At 37.6% G+C, this 18618-nt stretch overlaps 1 protein-coding gene across 1 annotated transcript in view; it reads left to right on the top strand.

Annotated features, from left to right (window-relative positions):
• Window positions 1-18122, top strand: part of ELOVL4 (ELOVL fatty acid elongase 4) — a 35360-nt gene extending 17238 nt beyond the window's left edge. The window contains exons 3-6 of the mRNA XM_068937625.1: window positions 2535-2615; window positions 9720-9891; window positions 12104-12231; window positions 13192-18122. Of these exons, the coding sequence (XP_068793726.1) occupies window positions 2535-2615; window positions 9720-9891; window positions 12104-12231; window positions 13192-13467 (657 nt within the window). The 3' untranslated portion in view covers window positions 13468-18122. The remainder of the gene's footprint in view (window positions 1-2534; window positions 2616-9719; window positions 9892-12103; window positions 12232-13191) is intronic.
• Window positions 18123-18618: the final 496 nt, after the last annotated feature.

Raw genomic sequence — 18618 nt, 5'->3', positions numbered from 1 at the left:
AAAATACCTTCCATGTTTTGCTTATTTATTGTGGTTAGAAATACCATGGTATTAAGGGGAACTGAAGGCTGATCGCCCTCCTACTGTACCAATCTTAGCTTCAGAAGTGATCTACCACTTTCTGCTCCTGTTAAAGTTCTTATGGTGTCTTAATCTTGTGTTAAAAAGCTGTCCTGATAAATAGTCTAAGTCCAAAGAAAATAAAATACTATAGGTACAACAGAATTTAACGCTTACACCCAAGATAAATGTGGGAATGGATGAAATCCAAACATCTTGGCAGATTAAAACTGAAAATGTTCTGAAGTGAATTCTGCAGTGTATTTGCCATGTCTCTCTCTTTTCTTTCTTTTTTTTTTTTTTAATCAAATTCAGTTTGATTCATAAACTGAATCACCCCAGACTTGCAGTGAGGTGGTGTTCAAACCTTGCTTGCTTGTACAACACATGCGTTTGCACAGCATTTCCAAATCACTAGGGTCGCATACAAATGAGTGTGATCTAGTCACTGTGAACACCTCGGGTGCAAATATGTGTTTGCTGCTGATAGACTGAAAGCTAATTATTTGAGATGCAGGCAGAGCTTTTAATTTCCTGTTATTGCAAATGCTAGGTTGTGATTTAATGGGTGTTGAACAGGACTGTAACGCTTGTAATGGGAAGTGTGTTTTCTTGATCTTAAGCTGATGGGAGGAAAGTGTTAAAGTTTCAGTTGTTCTCTTTAGCCAGGGAACTTTTACTTCAGTCTACAAGTTTACAATACTGATGTGCCACTTGTAAGTTACATCAGTAATATAACTGGTATGAGAAAAATGATATGTAGTTCGTATTTTGTGAATTACTATGAAGTCCCAGGTATTGTTAAGAACCGAATTTGAATGTGAAGCGTCTTTAATGAGATCAATAGTTCGTGTTCTAGATTGAAATATTATTTAAATATTCTTCCAAATGTCAAACCATATTGTCATCTTTGATAACTTATATTAAAATATTAAGTGTTGATAAAGCACTGCTAGGTTGTCTAGTCCAAGATTCACATGTTTTGGACTCAAGTTGAGATTCAAATTAGGAACAAGTTTTGCTTAGAGCTTGCCAAAGTCCCTAATGAGTAGTTCGTATTTTGCCACAAAATCCTATATTTCTTATTTAAGTCTGAAGGAGTAGCTGAAGTTTGCTGAAGTCAATTACTGCTTTTTTTTTTTTTTCCTGAGCGGAAAACTTTTTCTAACTAGCCAGCAGACCTCAGCAGAAATTAGTTGGTTTCTGTAACAATGTGGATGAAACTAATCTCTCCTTTTCTCCTATTTTGTCAATGTGCTGATGCTCATGTGGGATCACACTGAAGAGCAGTGATTTTACAACAGTTTGCAAGAAGTACTTGGATGACTCGAAACTACTTATGTTTCTTTCTTAGGATATTCTCTGTGGACAGTTTAATTCTTTTGTTTCTCCCATGTACAGAAAATAACAAAGCATGGGGCTTTACAGGTTTTTATATGTTGGTTGTATCTGGATGATATGATACTTGGCTCTGCATCCGCACTGTTAGTGTTGCGTGCAAAACTAAACACAAAAGCAAACACAAGTTCAGTCTAAATGAGAAGGAAGTGAAGTGTGGGGTAAGAATAGTCAGTGGCTGCCTGTTTTTAGCTTGAAGGTCCTCTTGTATACCCCTTCTTGTACCTTTACAGTTCACTATTTACAGGTTATGCCTGCTCCACTGCTATATTTTGATCCTCAACAGGATGGGATTATGTGAATTTAAACAAACTTGCATCGTAACAGTTATGAATGTTGATATGAAAAGTGTTACCTGAACCTTGTACAGCCATAGGCTCCGAACAAATGTTTTCTTTTCAATGGGAACTCACTCTAATTTCAAGTTTATCTTCTGCAGTTCAGGTCATTACAACAGACTTTAGTTAGAATTGTCCTCCAAGAGCATTTGATGTGCTTTGAGCCACTTCTGTTGCCACAAAATTATGACACTTTTCTTCATTCAGACTCTGTTAACGTATTGTATGGGTGCTCAGCATTGGCTGTTCGGATTTTTTTTTCCTGGATTTTGCCTGGTAAATTGCTGTAAGAATGATAGATCTAAATTATCTAATCGTTACCTATTAGAGAGTTCTCTTTGCCCTAATCCATCATGGGAATTGCTCTTCTGTTGTTGTTAGAGTGAAAACATCTAGGTGGTTTCTGTCTCTAAAGCTAGAGCCCTCTAAGGGAGGATTCATGTTTGAATAGCTTAGGATAATACTGAATTCTTACTTATTTACACAGGCTTCTAATTATCTGGGCAGATACAGGCAGGAAAAATAAGCATTTTCGTAGAAGAAAAAAATAGGCACTACTTAACACTACATTGTTGGAACTAAATATTGGCTTTGTTCAATAGCATTCTCAGGACTCATAAGGATGTTTTAAATATTTCTGATCAGGTAAGTTTGATAAGGCAAGGTGTTTGCTGATACTTGTTTTAAGTGCGCTTTATGTAGCATCTTTCCCCTCACATGTGACTTTAATGTTTTCAGCTGTTTTTGTCATCAAGAGCTCGAGGGTACAGCTATGTCTGCCAGACTGTGGATTATTCAGATAATGTTTATGAAGTTAGGGTGAGTATTTCCTGTTTGTGTATGGGTGTGTGTAATATATAAATTATGTTGTGGTTTAAGTCTTGTCTGAAAATTGTTTTTCAAAGTTCTCCTGTCAGCCCTGACTGTATCCCGTTATATTCTGACAGACTGCTTCAGGTTTGACTACGTTGCAATTGCAATCCATCATGTATTTGCATTAACTTTAATCTAACTGATACAAGGAAGATTAATCCTGAAGATACCATCCGTGGCTTCATTGGTGGCTGTACAATCCATGATAAACTTTGTATATATACATTGATTGCTAGACCATCTGAAGTTTATGATGCAGTGTAACCACGGCAAAGGGATAATATTCTAGATAGATCAAAGCAAGTGAGATATACCAGCTTATACTGTGATTGCACTTCAGTCATACTGGTGAGGTAGCTTTTTGTCTCCTTTACCCATGTTTGGCTTTGTGAGCTCTAGCTGGCTTCTGGCAAAGGTGTTATCAGTACATTTCATTGTAGAAGCTAGGATTTCAAATGAGTGTTTTTTGGAAAGCATTCAAACTAAAAATCAAAGGGCAGATGGTTGCTAACTTCCGTAAAGGTGTTGATTGGCTCGTGTACTAAGCCTTACCTTCCAGCAGAGCTAACGCTTGAGAGTCTTACAGCTATTCTTGCAAGTTATGTCCTTTACAGATTAGAACATGTTCCTGAAAAAGTGATGACAATGTGTTATGCTCTAAATATGTTTAATGTTTGTAATACATTTTGAAAAATGTCTGTCTTGGCAAAGTGACTGTTCATGGGTAGAATTACCCAAAAGTCTCTGCAAGTGACCGCAAGGTAGCGAGAAAGATGGTTTTGATTCTTGCGCCGTTTGTATGACGGCTGATATTGCAAAAGTGATGACTGTGCTTGGGGCTCCCCCCTCCGTGGTCACATGTCTTTCACCTTTGCCAATACTGTACTGAACTGACACTGCTTCATTTATTAGAATACTTATGTTAATAACTTTCTTTAAAAACAAAAATTACCAAAGTGTAACAAATGTTTCACAGTTTATCAATGTATGAGACAAATATAATGTCCTCGTACATAACTGAATGACATTGAGGACTGGCATGACAGACACAGGATGAATTTTTTATCATAGTTAAGTACTAAAGGTGCGTTTCTGGAGTCTAATGACACTTTGTATGCAAACTAGCCCAGTCAGTCTCCGTGTAAACTTAACCAAAGATTTGCTTGGTACTAGGTTTTCTACTTCATGCCTTACTTTTAGGTGCCCTTGTTTTTAGTAGGCTGCGTGCAGGTCAGACCTGCTCAGCACAATTATTTTCTGTTTTGATCACTATGACAAACAAAGAATTATTATATCATGAAATAAAGGCAAAATGACCTGCACCATGTATTTTTTGTTTGATATGTCCAGAAAAGACGGATTTCTCTAGCATTGTCAGCTCTTTGGATTTCCTGACTTTCTAAGCTTTTTACAAACTTGTAGATTTACATAAACTTTATTGCTAAAGTTCTAAGTTGTAACGTGCAATTTGCAACTGGTGGAGTTGGGAAAGCAGTGCAAATTGAGTTCTGTCAAGTAGTTGCAATAACTGGTTAATATGTTATCAATCAAAACTCTAATCTTGTCAATTATCTGGCAGTTCTTCTATATAAATTCTCAATTTAGGAAAACTAATAAGTAACAAGTAGAAAACTATGCTTTCCACAAGTGTACTTTGTTCTCTTGTCTAACCAAAGAGTCTGAGATGATCTACTGTAACACAGACCAGAAACTTATGCTGTGTATTAAGAAGGCATGCAGTTTTTTGACACTGTAGGATGTTTTTAAAAACTTCAGATTCCGTTTGCCATCACTTCTCAGTATAAACCTGTAAAAGCAACTCTTAATGTGTCTGTGTGTGGGTTCTTTCTTGCAGTTTCAGGTTTGCAACTGATAAGTCTTTTATCACATCTCCGACACCATTTAAGTAGATCTAAATAGTAAAATCTAATCTCTTTTGGCACTAGAATCTCTCTGAAGAGGAATTCTACTCTGCAATAGTAGAACTACATATAAATACAATAACTTTATTTGTAAGAAAATGAGTAAGTCCTGCATTATTCAGATAAAGGAGGCTAGCACTAACTCAAATGGGAACAGCACTGAGCCCAGAAAGCATTGCAGAATATCATCTGGAAAGCAACGGCTTCATATAGACTTCATTGTGTGGGTTAGAAAGGTAAAACAAAAAAAATGGGAGGATAAATGATGAGAGATGTGACATGAATCACATCCAGTCTAATGTCCTGGTATGGCTTCTGTTTCTGCCTTTTCTTGCGAAAGTGCCGCTATGATACTGCTATATAGTGGGCCATTTTGACTAATATTCCTGTTCAAAATGAGGTGTCAAGAAACCATCCCTTGTCCCTCAAAGAAAGAGAGACAGCTGGTAGTACCAAAACAAAAGATTGACCATCCTGGATGGCAGGGAATGTCTTTCTCCTCCTCTCCAACCCATCTCCTATTAGATGCAGCCAACAGTGATTTCAAGGGAACAGTATAAGGTAGGGCACATAAGGGCACTTGCTCTATGTAATCTAGCAACACCAGCAATCTGCAGCTCATGGACCTCTTGAGTCAGAGATAGTATCTTTGTTTTTGCCATTTCTTATGGGGATGTTCTTCCACAAATTTGTCTATATGCTTTCTTGAACTTTACCAAACCTCTGGTATTGCTTGACAATGAATTCCATAGTTTACACACAGTATGTGAAGCTAGTCTTGCTACTTGGTGTTTTGACCCTACGCCTGTTGGCCTCATTGAGCTTCCACTGGCTCTTGTTCTATGAGAGGCAATGGACAACTGGACTGAGCAGGGATTGGAATTAGATGTCAGCACTGCAGAGATACCTTACTCCTCTTCTTCGGCCTTATCTCTTGGGATTAGTAGGTAACCACCTTCCTGATTGCTGGCAGGAGGTTAAGGAGTGTGTTTATAGTTGGTTATGAAAAGCTACATAGAGAAGGAAATAAAAAGGAAAAATCCCCAACAAGGATTTTTGAAGGAGCTGGAGCTGCATCTTGGAGGAACATTTTACTTAACACTAAGCATCTAGTTTAGGAGCCAGAATAATCAACGCAAAGGGGTGCGGTCCTAAATCCATGCTTTGGAGTGCTCCTTTGGAAGCTCCACTATTTAGGGTAAACAACTTCCTAACGTTGTCTAAATTTAGGCATTTAATTTTAGCATCTGTGAGTAGCCACTTTCCCTCTTTCCTTACTTTTATGTTCTTGTTTCCTAGGGCGAGGCTCACCTATTTTATTAGCACATTTGGAGAACTGAGGATTAGGAGTCTGGAACTGTGGTACATTAGTTCCTACTTTTAAATGTGTTAATAGTAATCTTAAAGCTAAGCTATAGTTGTCTTCTGTATTGTAATTTTAATCTGCTTTCACTTTTCCTGTTTGTGCGCATGTCTAGAGCTTGAATAGTTTCCTCTTATGAAATAAATAAAATTAAGGGCATAAATTTGGTCTTTACAAATTTACTTTAAATTTCCATGAAAAGGAAACTTGAGTTAACAAAAAAAGAATTCATGATCCTATAAATAAAATTCTAGAACTAAAGCAAGGAAAAGAGAGATCCCTTTAAGAACTTCTGTTTCCTCTTTAGTTTATAATGTCTGTGTTACCTTCTGAGAAGTACTTGTCCCTTCAAACCCCCTAATGGATAACCAGCTCCAACCCAAAATGAGGAAGGAGCGTGCAGGACAGGTCTCGCGTTAAAACAGCCCTCTGTTTAAAAAGCTTGCAGCTGGCAGAGGTCATGGGATTGGACCCCTTGTTGACTCCTTAATCTTCGGCTGTAATGTAATCTTTCTGTGCCATCTGGTGTCTTAACAGACTTAGACTGACGCGTATGAAAACTCCCAGAAAAGATATGGTCGTGACTAGTAGTATTCACTTCAGAAATATCTCTTTTAGTGCATATTTTCTGTTACATTAAGTCATTCATGCTGTGTCCAAAGCAAGATTACAGATTAGATCCTAATTTTTGATGCTTTACAGAACAAATTTAATAGTGACCATCTGCTCCTGACACAACTTACATACTGATTATACTGTTCTGCTTTGTATCTGTCTTCTGTCACTTATTGCATATATAGCCTTGGGCAAATGACTTAACGTCTGTTTCATTTTTTTCTGCGTGTATAAGCTAATGATGAAGATACCTACACAAGTCATTGAGAGCGCTGAGAGAGAGGAGTACCCTAACACTTACCAATGAATAGAAGTAAAACTGGATGACGGAAAGGGAGAGAGCAAAAGAGCTTTAAGGCAAAAAATCTGCCAGAACACAAAAATCGGCAGGTATAATCCTGCTAAGAACTGGATGCTATTTTTTGTGCTTAAGTGATGGGAACTGTTTTAATTAGAAGTTCAGTTGATTTTAATCCACAGGCTGCGACTACTTTCTCTGCAGGACAGATGGAATTCAAAAGAACAAGGTGTGAATGACTTGTCTGGGAACATATAGTAAGCCTGTAACATTTTGGGCATAAAATACAAGTTTTCTGTTGGATTTTGTCTCTACTTGCATTTTGCTCTGCCGAGGAGTAAATTGGCAAGTACTACTTATTATTCCATGGTTTCTTTAACAAAAAGCACATCAGCTTCCTAAGAGCTTTTATGGCAGTTCCTATCTGACTGACCTATTGATTCTTTACAAGGTGATTCTCTGCCTTCTCAGAACGCAGGGCGTCCAAGGGACTTAATGTTGTAATGCTGGTTTGTCCTTTTGTGGATAGAGGCCAAAATGTTTACTGTTAACTCATGAGATGAAAAGGTGTTTATCTTTTGTAATTTATTTAAGAGCCGCAGCTTAGCAAGTATCTGTGAAAGATGCTGGGCTGTTAGGCTGATCCATGGGTGTGAGACGAAGCCTTGATGTGGGTGTTTAAACACATGATTATCTGTCCCAGAGGCAGAAGTGTACTAGATATTGAGCAACGTGTATATTAGTAGTTCTTGCAGCTTGCCTGCATGTCTGGGAACCCCAAGATCTGTGGGAGTCACTTTTCTGTCATCAAGCCTCTCTCCAACTTTAACAGCTGTTAGTATCTGTTGATATAAAATTGACAAAATCCAGAGAGTGAGAAGGATATTCAGTAATGGATATGTAAAAGTCTGCAGTTTGGCAGCGGTAAGTTGTGCAATCCCTTTGGGAAACTGCAGAGTGTGCAACGCAGAACTGCAGCACTCTTCAGCTCCTGTACTGTTTTCTTGCTACTGCCACAACCTCTCCTAAGATGGTCATCAGCCAGAGTATGACTGTGATTGAGCTTACTGTGAGGAGAGACCAGTCCTCTTTAGCTAGATGGGAGGGGTAGAGGAAAACACCATGCAGGCTGTAACTGCTCATTTTTCTGGTTCCCCTTTCTCCCGCTCACCCAACAGTTTGTACGTGTTTGGGAGGAGAAGCTGGTGCTGTCTTATTTTTCTTTTATATCTTCACTGAGGACTGAAGGGATGGTGGAGTTTATTTTACAGAATCACAGAACGGTTGAGATTGGAAGGGACCTCTGGAGATGATCTAGTCCAACACGCTGCTCAAGCAGGGTCCTCTAGAGCATGTTTCCCATGATCGCATCCAGACGGGTTTTGAATATCTCCAGGGAAGGAGACTTCAGTGCCTTTCTGGGCAACCTGTGCTGGTGCTCTGTCACCCTCAGAGGAAAGAAGTTTTTCCTCATGTTCAGATGGAACTTCTTGTGTTTCGGTTTGTGCCTCTTGTCCTGTCGCTGGGCACCACAGAGAAGAGTCTGGCCCCATCCTCTTGACACCCTCCCTTAGATACTTGTAGACATAGATGAGGTCGCCTCTCAGTCTTCTAATGTTATAGTTACACAGTGTTAAAGTAAGGAAGTCTGACTTGCCATCAGATGAGTCCTGAAAGAGCAGGTCAGCTTTTCACTTGCTCAGATAGGTATGTTGTGACATTACCTGCTCTCCTTGTTGGTGGTGCCTTTTTCAGCACTTTTTCATTTTATGCGTGAGTCACCATCTGGGATACATTCTGGTCCCACCCTTGCATAACAAGCTAGATGACTTCGTGATGCCAGGAACTAGACTTGTTGCTAAGCTTTGGGATATGAAGGGCAGTTCCCCCCCCCACCACTATACCCCCATATCACAAGATTAATAAATTACTGTATGGAGCTTGAAATTTTACTTGGCATAGCAATATCCTGATTTCAGCAGGAATCCATGCTTCATGTTGCATCTCGGGCAAATTCCACTGTAGTTGGTGGATTTGGGTGGGTGGGTGGGGGGGGACCAAACAAAAAAAAACACTTGTGTAGCACTGCCTTGCTGGGTAGTTGGGTTGTATCTCTGTGCCTTCTGCTGTGTGAGTCTCCCGTAATCTCATTTCTTCTGTTCGCAAATGGAAGATAGCCTCCAGGGGAATGCTAATTTTCAGAAAGATTTACTGAATAGGCCAGTAGTAGTTGAGGGGAGTATTGCCCTATGGGCAATCTGTACTACACCTAGCTTGTAGAATGAATTGGTATCTTACCACCTTTGCGTTTGCGATATCAAAATAATTTTATACAAAAATATACAACTACAAAAATATGCAACTGCAAAGTTGCAGCCTTTGTAGTTTCGCTTTATCATAACGTTTCTGCCTCATTGTTCTGACCGCATCAGTGTTGCCTCGTTAGTACAAGAATCTCTGCAGTAATCTTCTCCCACCAACAGTAGAATAAAGAATGAGAATGCAGACTCCTTATGTTTAAATGGTAAGCTTTTTAGAGACAGAGAGACAGAAAGGCTTTTAATTATATCCTTTTTGTTCTGTTTCCTTTTTTTTTTTTTTTTTTTTTACAGTAGTGATTTGTGAGCAATGATTCAGAATACTACAACCCTGCTCAGAGTAGATGACTGGAGTATTGATATTACTATTATTCTAATACTGCTAGATGTTTAATGTTTCCTCCTCAACATTTGATGCTATTGACCAGGATTTAGGCAAGGAAGAGATGTTCTTCTCTTGCAGCAGGTAGGTGGAGTTAATAATTCCAAGTGGAATGGAATAAAATTAAAACTTTTGTTTTTTTCTTATTACAGATAGCTGCTGCTTTATGGTGGTATTATGTCTCCAAAGGAATTGAATACTTGGATACAGTATTTTTCATTCTGAGGAAGAAATTTAACCAAATTAGTTTCCTTCATGTCTATCACCATTTCACCATGTTCACCTTATGGTGGATTGGTATTAAGTGGGTTGCAGGTGGACAAGGTGAGTGTGGGTTTCCCCTCCCATCCCCCCACTCCTCATCCCATGCACACACAAACTCGTTCACCTTTTTGAATGGGTATAATGGAGAATTATTATTTGGGATGAACAGAAAAGAGTTTTCATAGTCTTAACACTGCATGATATACAAGACTGTTTAGATAGCACTGAAACAATGTGGTAGCTTTAATATGCACAAATTTCCTCTATGGGAAACATGGGGAAACAGGGCCATAGTCTAATGAATTTCAAAATTGTTTTTTTTTTTCCTCCTTCTGGGCATCAAATGAAAGCCTGAGGTTATGTCTTCATATAGAACAAGGATAATTTGGAAATAAAAAGATGAATGTGTCTTGCCTACCTTTAACTTTTGCAGATACAGAGAAGTGCAAAATCTAATTATGGGCCACAGTCTGTGTGCAAATGTAATGAAGTTATTGGAGACGATATTTGACATTATATCTGAGTTTGGGTTTTTTCTTTTTTATAAAGATGCATATATAAAATTCTGAAACCTTCCCATGAAGGTGAGCCATTAAATCTGTCAATTAACTTTAAAAGATATTCATAATGGCACAAGTCTATTATTCATGATCTTTATCTTTTTTTTTTTCTTGCTTCTACAACCCAAATCAAAGAATTTTGTTCCATTGTTTTTTCCACGTTTTACCTTTCCTGCATTGTACCTTTGCTCTCATCATTGCTGCCTTTTCTCTCTCAAATTATAAGCTCTACAGAGCTAAGGGTTCAGGGAAAACATTCTATTCTGTTTGCAATGTGCTTTGTAAGCTTAATACACTAAAAATTACCTACAGTAAACACTAAACTAAGGTTTCTTTTGTCACATGTTCCCAGTACTTACAGTATGTGGGCTTTACGCTCTCATTTCCTGTAGATGTCTTGTAGTGAGTGGTTGTTTTTGTTCATAAGGAAAAATATTTAAAACTATTATCTATAGCTATGGCTGAATTTCTCCAGAGTAGTCTGCAGGATGTAAGTACTCAAAGAGATGGTTCATAATCTTTGGTAGTTACTGCACCTGTTAGATAAGTTCAGCGGAGACAGGATGCTTGCCTGTAGTCTTACCTGGAAATTCCATGGACACCTGAAAATACCCTCTCCCTTATTGCCTTTTATAATTTTTTTTCATGTTTTAAACATCTGCAGTATTCAATGCAACAGCTGGGACTATTTCCAAACTTATTTTGGTTTTGTGGTGTTCCTGCACTGCCTCTTAGTTTCTAGCTCCTGCAAAAAAGAAAAGCAACAGTTGCTCTTCTGCATTTATGGAGGGCTGCAGCATAAACGCAGACAGATCTGTGTTCTTCTGATTTGTATTTGACAGCACATTGCCTATATAGATAGATCTATTATAAATTAGCTGACAGGGTCTAGATACCACACAGAAATCTGAATTGTCTAATACTAGTAGCTACTGTTTGTACTGCCCAGTGGTTTACATTACAGCCCTTTCAAGCCTCTCCGGCAGTGTAGGAAAGCCTTAAAAAGATATAATTTGCTTCTGTTAAATGGCTGCATATCTTCACAGAGCTAAGAGGTCTTAACGCAAATGAGAACTATCACCTTTGTTTCCAGAATAGATTGTTCTGGAAAATATGCCTTTTTTTTTTTTCCTAAGAATGCTGAAGTTTGCCATAAATAAGAAAAATAAAGATGAGCTTTTAAGAGAAAAACTCGCTTTGCAGTGCCCTTAACAACTACAAATGAAGTTTTACTTTGTATTATATCTTGGTCTCTTTATTCAGACTTCCACATGAGTTTCTTAATTTCTTGCTGGAAAGTGAATCTTACAAATTTTACTAATACATATCTTAATAGATTGAAGTACAGAACCTGATACTTCTCTATTGCATTGTGGAACATTGCTTTTAACAATCCCTTAACAAACCAATTGCACTTATACTACAATAACTAATGTGGAATGCTTATGATAAATGTCTATTCAACAAAAATCTGTATGAGTGACTCTTTACAGGAGTAGTTCCATGAAAGATATGACACACTACTCTCATGAACAAATATTTGTGTTAGTACATGTCAGCAGTTAGGTCTATGCAGTGGAATCTTTCAAATATGGAAGTGCAGTGTTTCCTGTGCTTCATGATTGTACTGTTATATGAATAATACAAGAATAGAATTTTTTCTCATTTTTTCAGAGGTACACTAAAAAATCTTCCCTTCTATTTCTGGACAGCTTTTTTTGGAGCTCAGATGAATGCATTTATTCATGTCATTATGTACATGTATTATGGATTAGCTGCCTGTGGCCCTAAATTTCAGAAGTATCTGTGGTGGAAACGATACTTGACCATATTGCAATTGGTAAGTAAAATTCTTCTCCCTTTATCTCAGAAGTTATTGCTTCTGAGCAGATTTGTATCTGCAGAACTCTGCAACAGACTCTTTCCAGAAGTACGTAGCTATCTGATATTTATTCATAGCTCAAGTTAGAAATGACTATATTCCTTGGTGAAATTAAGCAATCAAAATAATTGCTAAAGTATATAACCATTGTTGTATGAATATGTGGAAAAAGCTCTTCCAAAAAAAAGCTTATTACTGCTCATGAGTATTTTAAAGTCTTAAAAGCTTTTTATTTTCACAAAGAAATTGCTGTTATTTAGTGGCACAATAAAAATAATTATTACACTGGAAAAGTGCTAAAGACCACTTCACAACTCGGCCTCAGGTTGGCAGAGTTCCCCCCACACTCCCACAAGTGCAAGCAGCCCACACGTGCAAGCACTCAGTTACCATAAGGCAGTAATACCACATCTGGTTATCCTATTCTAAATCCCTTGAAATTACCATCTTAGTTTAAAGGACAAGCTTTCCCCCCACCCTTTTGTTTCCTGATGTTCAAATCTACTTTAGGACTAGTAAAAGAGCGCTGGAGATGGAAGCACTTATTTTATTTCTCAGAAAAGGTGCAGCACAGATAAAAGTTGTACAAAAGTCTTCTAATACTGCTTTACTGGTTGTTTCATCTGTGAATTGCAAAGACCTATTTAAAGGCAGAGAAAATCCAGATCACTTAATGTCTTCTTGTTTTTCTATCTTTGAAAACTGGCTTACCAGGGTCTGTAATAAAGTTGATCTCCATGATCAGTCATATGTGTGTGTGCATGATCTGGCAGGCAATGATACCCTTCCTCCTCTCCCCACTGCTGCCCTGGCCAAGTTTTAGCGGTTTTCATAACCTAGTGCATTGGCATGCATTGGTGCAGTAAGATCCACAGAATATATTAAAACTTTCTTGATTCTGTATTTTCTGTCTTCCAGGTGCAGTTCCATGTGACTATTGGCCACACAGCCTTGTCTATTTATATTGATTGTCCTTTCCCTAAATGGATGCACTGGAGTGTAATTTTCTATGCTGTCACCTTCATTTTCCTGTTTGGTAACTTCTACTATCGGACATATAAACTGCCCAAGGAATCTGTAAAGAATGGCAAAATAGCAAATGGTGCTGTTGCAAATGGAGTAAGCAAACCAGAAAATAATCCAGTGGTGGAAAATGGAAAAAAGCAGAAAAAGGGAAAAGCAAAAGGAGAGTAACTTGATCCAGGCCTTAACCATTGTTGGCAGTGAGGAACCTCCTGTTTGGTTTATAAAAGGAAAAAACCGCTATCTATCTGTACCAATTAACCTTAGGTCACTGAAGAGCTAGAACACAAATATTTTCGTTATTTATGAAGATTGTTTTAACAACACTTAAAGTTGAATTTCTATTGTAATTATGTAATTATCATGCATATGGTCTCTATGTAAATTTGTAGACTGCTGATGTTGGTGAATGTAAGGAAGAATTGCAGTAAATTCCATATTTAGCAGTCCAAAAGTTAATACTATCACTGATACAACTGGTTTGGTGGACACCTGCATGTCTTGGGAGGAGGGAAAGGAAGGAAGTAGTATTTGAATACTTGTGTTTTTTTCCGAAAAAAGATTATTAAATTTTAAATGATGATGCATTATCTAATCAGAATGCACAACTTCTCTTGTCCTCCTTGGAGGGTATCTTCGGACACAACTACGTTTATGTGCTGTCAGAGCAGTGTTTGACTTTTTAGACATTACTTGATTTAATTTAGCGTCTGTTACAGTTTTTCTTGTGTGGAAATATACCTACCTCTTCATCTGCTGAAAAGAATATTAAGCATTAAATAACTGATTTCTGAAATATGGAGTCCCCTAATATAACTGTCCGTTAACACTAATTCAGGAGAAAATTTGATTTCCTTTGTGAGTACAGGGGTTTTTTTGTTGATTTTGTTCAAGTGTGTTTTTGGTCAAATCATCAATGTTGTTCTTCAATATGAACTTAAATTTTGGAGTACTATTTTTATTATGGCTAAGTGAATAAAACATTTTAAGAATGTATGAATATGAAACAGTACATTGTCTGAAGCAAGCAATTAAAGTAGGCCCATTGCATGTTGTTTGTGACCTGTGTTAAAGCTGTGGTGCTGACTGGTAGTGAAAACGGTAAGATAATGTTATGGTGGAGAGAACACAACAGTATGTAATTGCATTTAGAAATGCTGTGTGTATGTGGTAGTCATGCTGACTACAGGACAGACCCTTTTTATTGGAGGAGAGAATTCAGGTATAAAGTACAGATGTAAATACAGCAAATATAAAATGTTGAAAATACTGCTACTGCTTTATATACCCATCAACACTCTATGCATTAGACAATTACAGGCAAAATATTGCTAGTAGTCAGGCCACTGCTTTAATGTGAATGCCAGAGATGGGCTCCTGAAACTCTATTCCCAAAGCATTCTTAGCTTTTTCAACCTAACTGATAAGTGATTCTACTGATCAGTTTTTTAGTCCAAACTGTAAGTAGAAGCCTCTTTTCTTCTACAATAAGTAGAAGCCTCTTTTAGACTTCTTTTCATCTCACTTGATACGTTAATGGACTTATTACTCCTTTTGTGAAGAAAATATGAAAGTTATTTCCCTTCCATATAATGTGATTACCATGAGAGAAGTTTTGTATTGCCCATCATGTCATGAGTATGAGACAGGTGGAATTAGAAACCGTTTCTTGAACTCCCAGGTTCCTTTTTCATCACTGCAAGAGCTGATCTGTTGCTGTCTAAATGCATTCTTAACAGCTTTGATCAAAAACATATTCATTGTCAAACTTGCATCAGGCAAGTGACGCTTATTACAGGAAAAAGTACATGAAGCTCTAGGTGTAAAGTGTCTGGTACAATTATTAATTTTTGCATCTCAGTTATCCATTTGCCTGTTATTTATAATATGCAAGCAAGTCAAGATCTTTGTCCTAGGTTTGTCTCTTGTCATGGTACTGAAAACTCTATCTAAACCCAAAATATAGGTTTTTAGGAGGAAAAACTTTGGATATAGTCTGTACTCAGAAATAATTACTAATGCTGGATTGATTAGGCTGGAAGGTGGATCATCAGTAATAAACCCTACTGTGGGTTTTATGGCAGAGTATAGGATTGTAAGGGGCTGTCTCTGCTGAATGGTAGTACCTGTGACCATTAATTTTACTCTCTGCTTTGTCTTATGATTCTTTCAGTCTTTGTGTTGATGCTTTTCACTTTTGTGTAGCTCTGTATGTTTATGTAAAGTGGCATGGGGAAGAGGGAAGGTGGTCTACTTCCTTCTTAGACAAATGCCATTACCTTTAACCAAGCCAAAATGTTACCTGACTGGATAACTTCAGAATGGAGCAAATTACTACAAAGCAAGCTGGACAGCAGATTTACAGCACACCTGCTACTCAAGGTAATGGCTGGTGTGAATACTCTTACCCTACTGTAAATTCAAGGTAGCTTACCCCACGTTGATTAAAGGGTAACTTCTATTTGCCATGGGATGTGGGCAGCTAACTCATTGTAAATCTGCACCCTTCCTTGTTTTGTATTAAATTGGCTGTCTGCTCTGTCTTTCTTTAAGCCGGATCAGATAAACTGGTAGTCTTAACATGATCTAGCTCTGAAAGAACATACTGAGGAATATTTCCGTACAGATTCAGTTATCTTTGCTACACTTTGTAAAATAAGAATTGTATCTTGCACTTTGACAAATATTTAAAACAATTGAAAGTCAAATCTTCCCTCCCCTCAGCGTGCATGGAAACTCCTTATAGTTGATAACAACTTGAACCTTATTGGCAGAACTTGGGTAGAAAACGACTCTCAAATTCTGGGTCATTTTTGTACCTTTTAGTAAAAACAGTAATAATAATAAAACAACATTTTGTGAGAATGCATGCATAGATACCAGTTATGTTGTCTGGACCTGTGGATAAAATCAGCTCAAGATACTAGCACACAGTTTCAAAGGAAAAAAAAGTCACTTATTAAATTCCTGGAATGCTATTTTTTGAGACCATCTTCTGCTATATGACTTTCCTGGGTCTATTTCTGATTTATTTGATTGCTCATGTGGCTTGACTCCTGTTTTGAGCTTTATAAAGGCCTTATTGAATGTACATTTTTGCAGGCATGGTAACGAGCGGAGTGCTTCTGTTTCAGGCTCTGTGCAGCCAGACTCGCAAAATATAGGGCTGAAAATATACAGCTGTTTTTTCAAAATTTGAGGCAGTGATGCACATGTGAGATACTGCCAGATTCATTAAAGTCATCATTTAGTCCAAGGTACCTCAGAATTTGGCTGCAAAAGTAAGAGAGTGTATGTTTAAATATGTCTGCTATATACAGAATTGAAATTCAAATTATAGAGACTACTTTGTATGGTAAATATTTTCTGCTACGTGCTTCCCATTTATGTAGAAGTGAAATTTGGACCCTTTGGAACGTTTTATTTTTGTCATTGAAAGACACTGATTTGTGAACAATTCTGAAACTCTTGGGCCAGAGTCATATAACTATCTGATGCCATATAAGTGACACCATCTCATTTAGCCTCATTTCTAGCAGTATCTGTTAGTCCTTGTTGGGTTCTTTTAGCAGTTTGCTCAGTGTAAAAATTATCTGGCTATTTATGTATGCATACATATGGGTTCTTTACAGATTCTTCCAGTGTGTGAAGTAAATGATATTTCTTTAATGTGAAGCTGGCAGGAGCTAGTAGCATAGTTCCTACCACTTGAGCAGTAAAATGGAGACGTTTTCATTGATCCATAGATCCCATATCAGTCTTGCAGACATGAATAGTATTTGTCAATCATTTTAGACATAGGGTGATGGAAGCTTTTTTCATCAGAGCCCTTTCTCCTAGTATAATAATATTTTGAGGCTTCAGTTGTAGATTCGGCAGGGAGGGGTGGGAAGTCTCCTGACTCAGAGGAATGGCGAATGGTACTATCTTATAGTAGGGATCATTTCTGGAAACAACAGGAGTAATTTGCTCCAAGTAAGTCTTCAAGAGCATTGCAATCAAGTTCTCTGTTTAAGAGAATACTTCTATTAAAACAAAAAAGAAAGAAAGAAAATGTTTCTGTGTATATTCAAAATCATGGCCTATTTGATTATATAACCATTACTTCTATTGGCCATGAAGGCAGACATAACCTTTGCATTCTGGTTAGTCTGATCTGTTAACTGTTTCCATCTCAAGATCAGGAGGAAAAGGTAAAATAAAAATGCTGTGCATTTTTTCAGGTTAAGCTGAGACCGTATTTCTAAGTATTTGGCCTCCAGGTGCAGAGGGGATAGGTAGGAAAGGAGTAGATGACTACTGTGCTGAAAGTTCTCATTCCTAAAGCAGCATATGGGCACATTTGTTATCTCTTAAAATTTTGAATAAAATAAGGTGTCTCCTGGAGCATAAAGTTAAACCTGGCATTAAGTTAGTGTGAGTTCAGGGTCATAATGCTTAAATATTTAAAAAAATATCTGTTTCAGTTAGAATTGAAGAGAGTGAGGAACTTATTAGGTATCTGGACAGTGTATCCATCTTAACGAGAAGCACATGTTATAGTAATTTGGCATGCAGAAAAGAGCAAGACACCTTTGCGACATCTAATAGTGCTGCAATCTGAATTGGCCTCTTTGCTAACTTACACAGTTGGAGCTCCATGGGAATTAGTGGGTTGGTTCCCGTTTACATCAGCAGAGTGTGTTTAATCATAAAGAATAGAAAAATACTTGCTTTCTGCCAATATCCCATAATGATAAGGGAAATGTATGGTTCAGGATGCTGCTTTTGCATAAGGTGTTCATGCATTTGTGAACAACAAAATAAATATTACTTTTTTCATGCTATTTGAGTTTGGTTTTATGTGTTCCATAAAATGTGTTTGTGTCCCATCTTGCTTTGGAATACTTGCTAATTTTATAGTGTTGCTGAGGTTGTGCTGATGCTACATGTCATGTAGCACAAAAGTCTGTGGGGGAAATTTTTCTGGCACATATTCCTTGTCTGATGTTAAGGTTGGTAGACATTCCAGTTCTGCTTTTTGCTCCAAGATGATATTCTAGAGGCTTTGAAGTGACCCTTAGGGAACTGACTAAAAATACAGTGTCCACTTGGACAAAATACAGGTCTCCTGAAACATATTTTGGCTGTACAGCACAAACATCAGCATCAGTATTGCTCCAAATGTCATCATAAGCCTGGCAGAAAGTGTAAGCACCTGATAGAGCTGGCATTTAGTGCTCTACCAGTATGACACATCACTAGAGTATTGTGCTTTGGATATACAGGAGAGGGAGGGAAAGTTCAGCAGAGTGAAAAATGGGTGTAACATCTGAATATATT

Source organism: Struthio camelus, chromosome 3, assembly GCF_040807025.1.
Source record: "Struthio camelus isolate bStrCam1 chromosome 3, bStrCam1.hap1, whole genome shotgun sequence".
Lineage (NCBI taxonomy): Eukaryota > Metazoa > Chordata > Aves > Struthioniformes > Struthionidae > Struthio > Struthio camelus.
The sequence above is the reverse complement of the archived record's forward strand: the minus strand, read 5'-3'. Positions and strand labels throughout refer to the sequence as shown.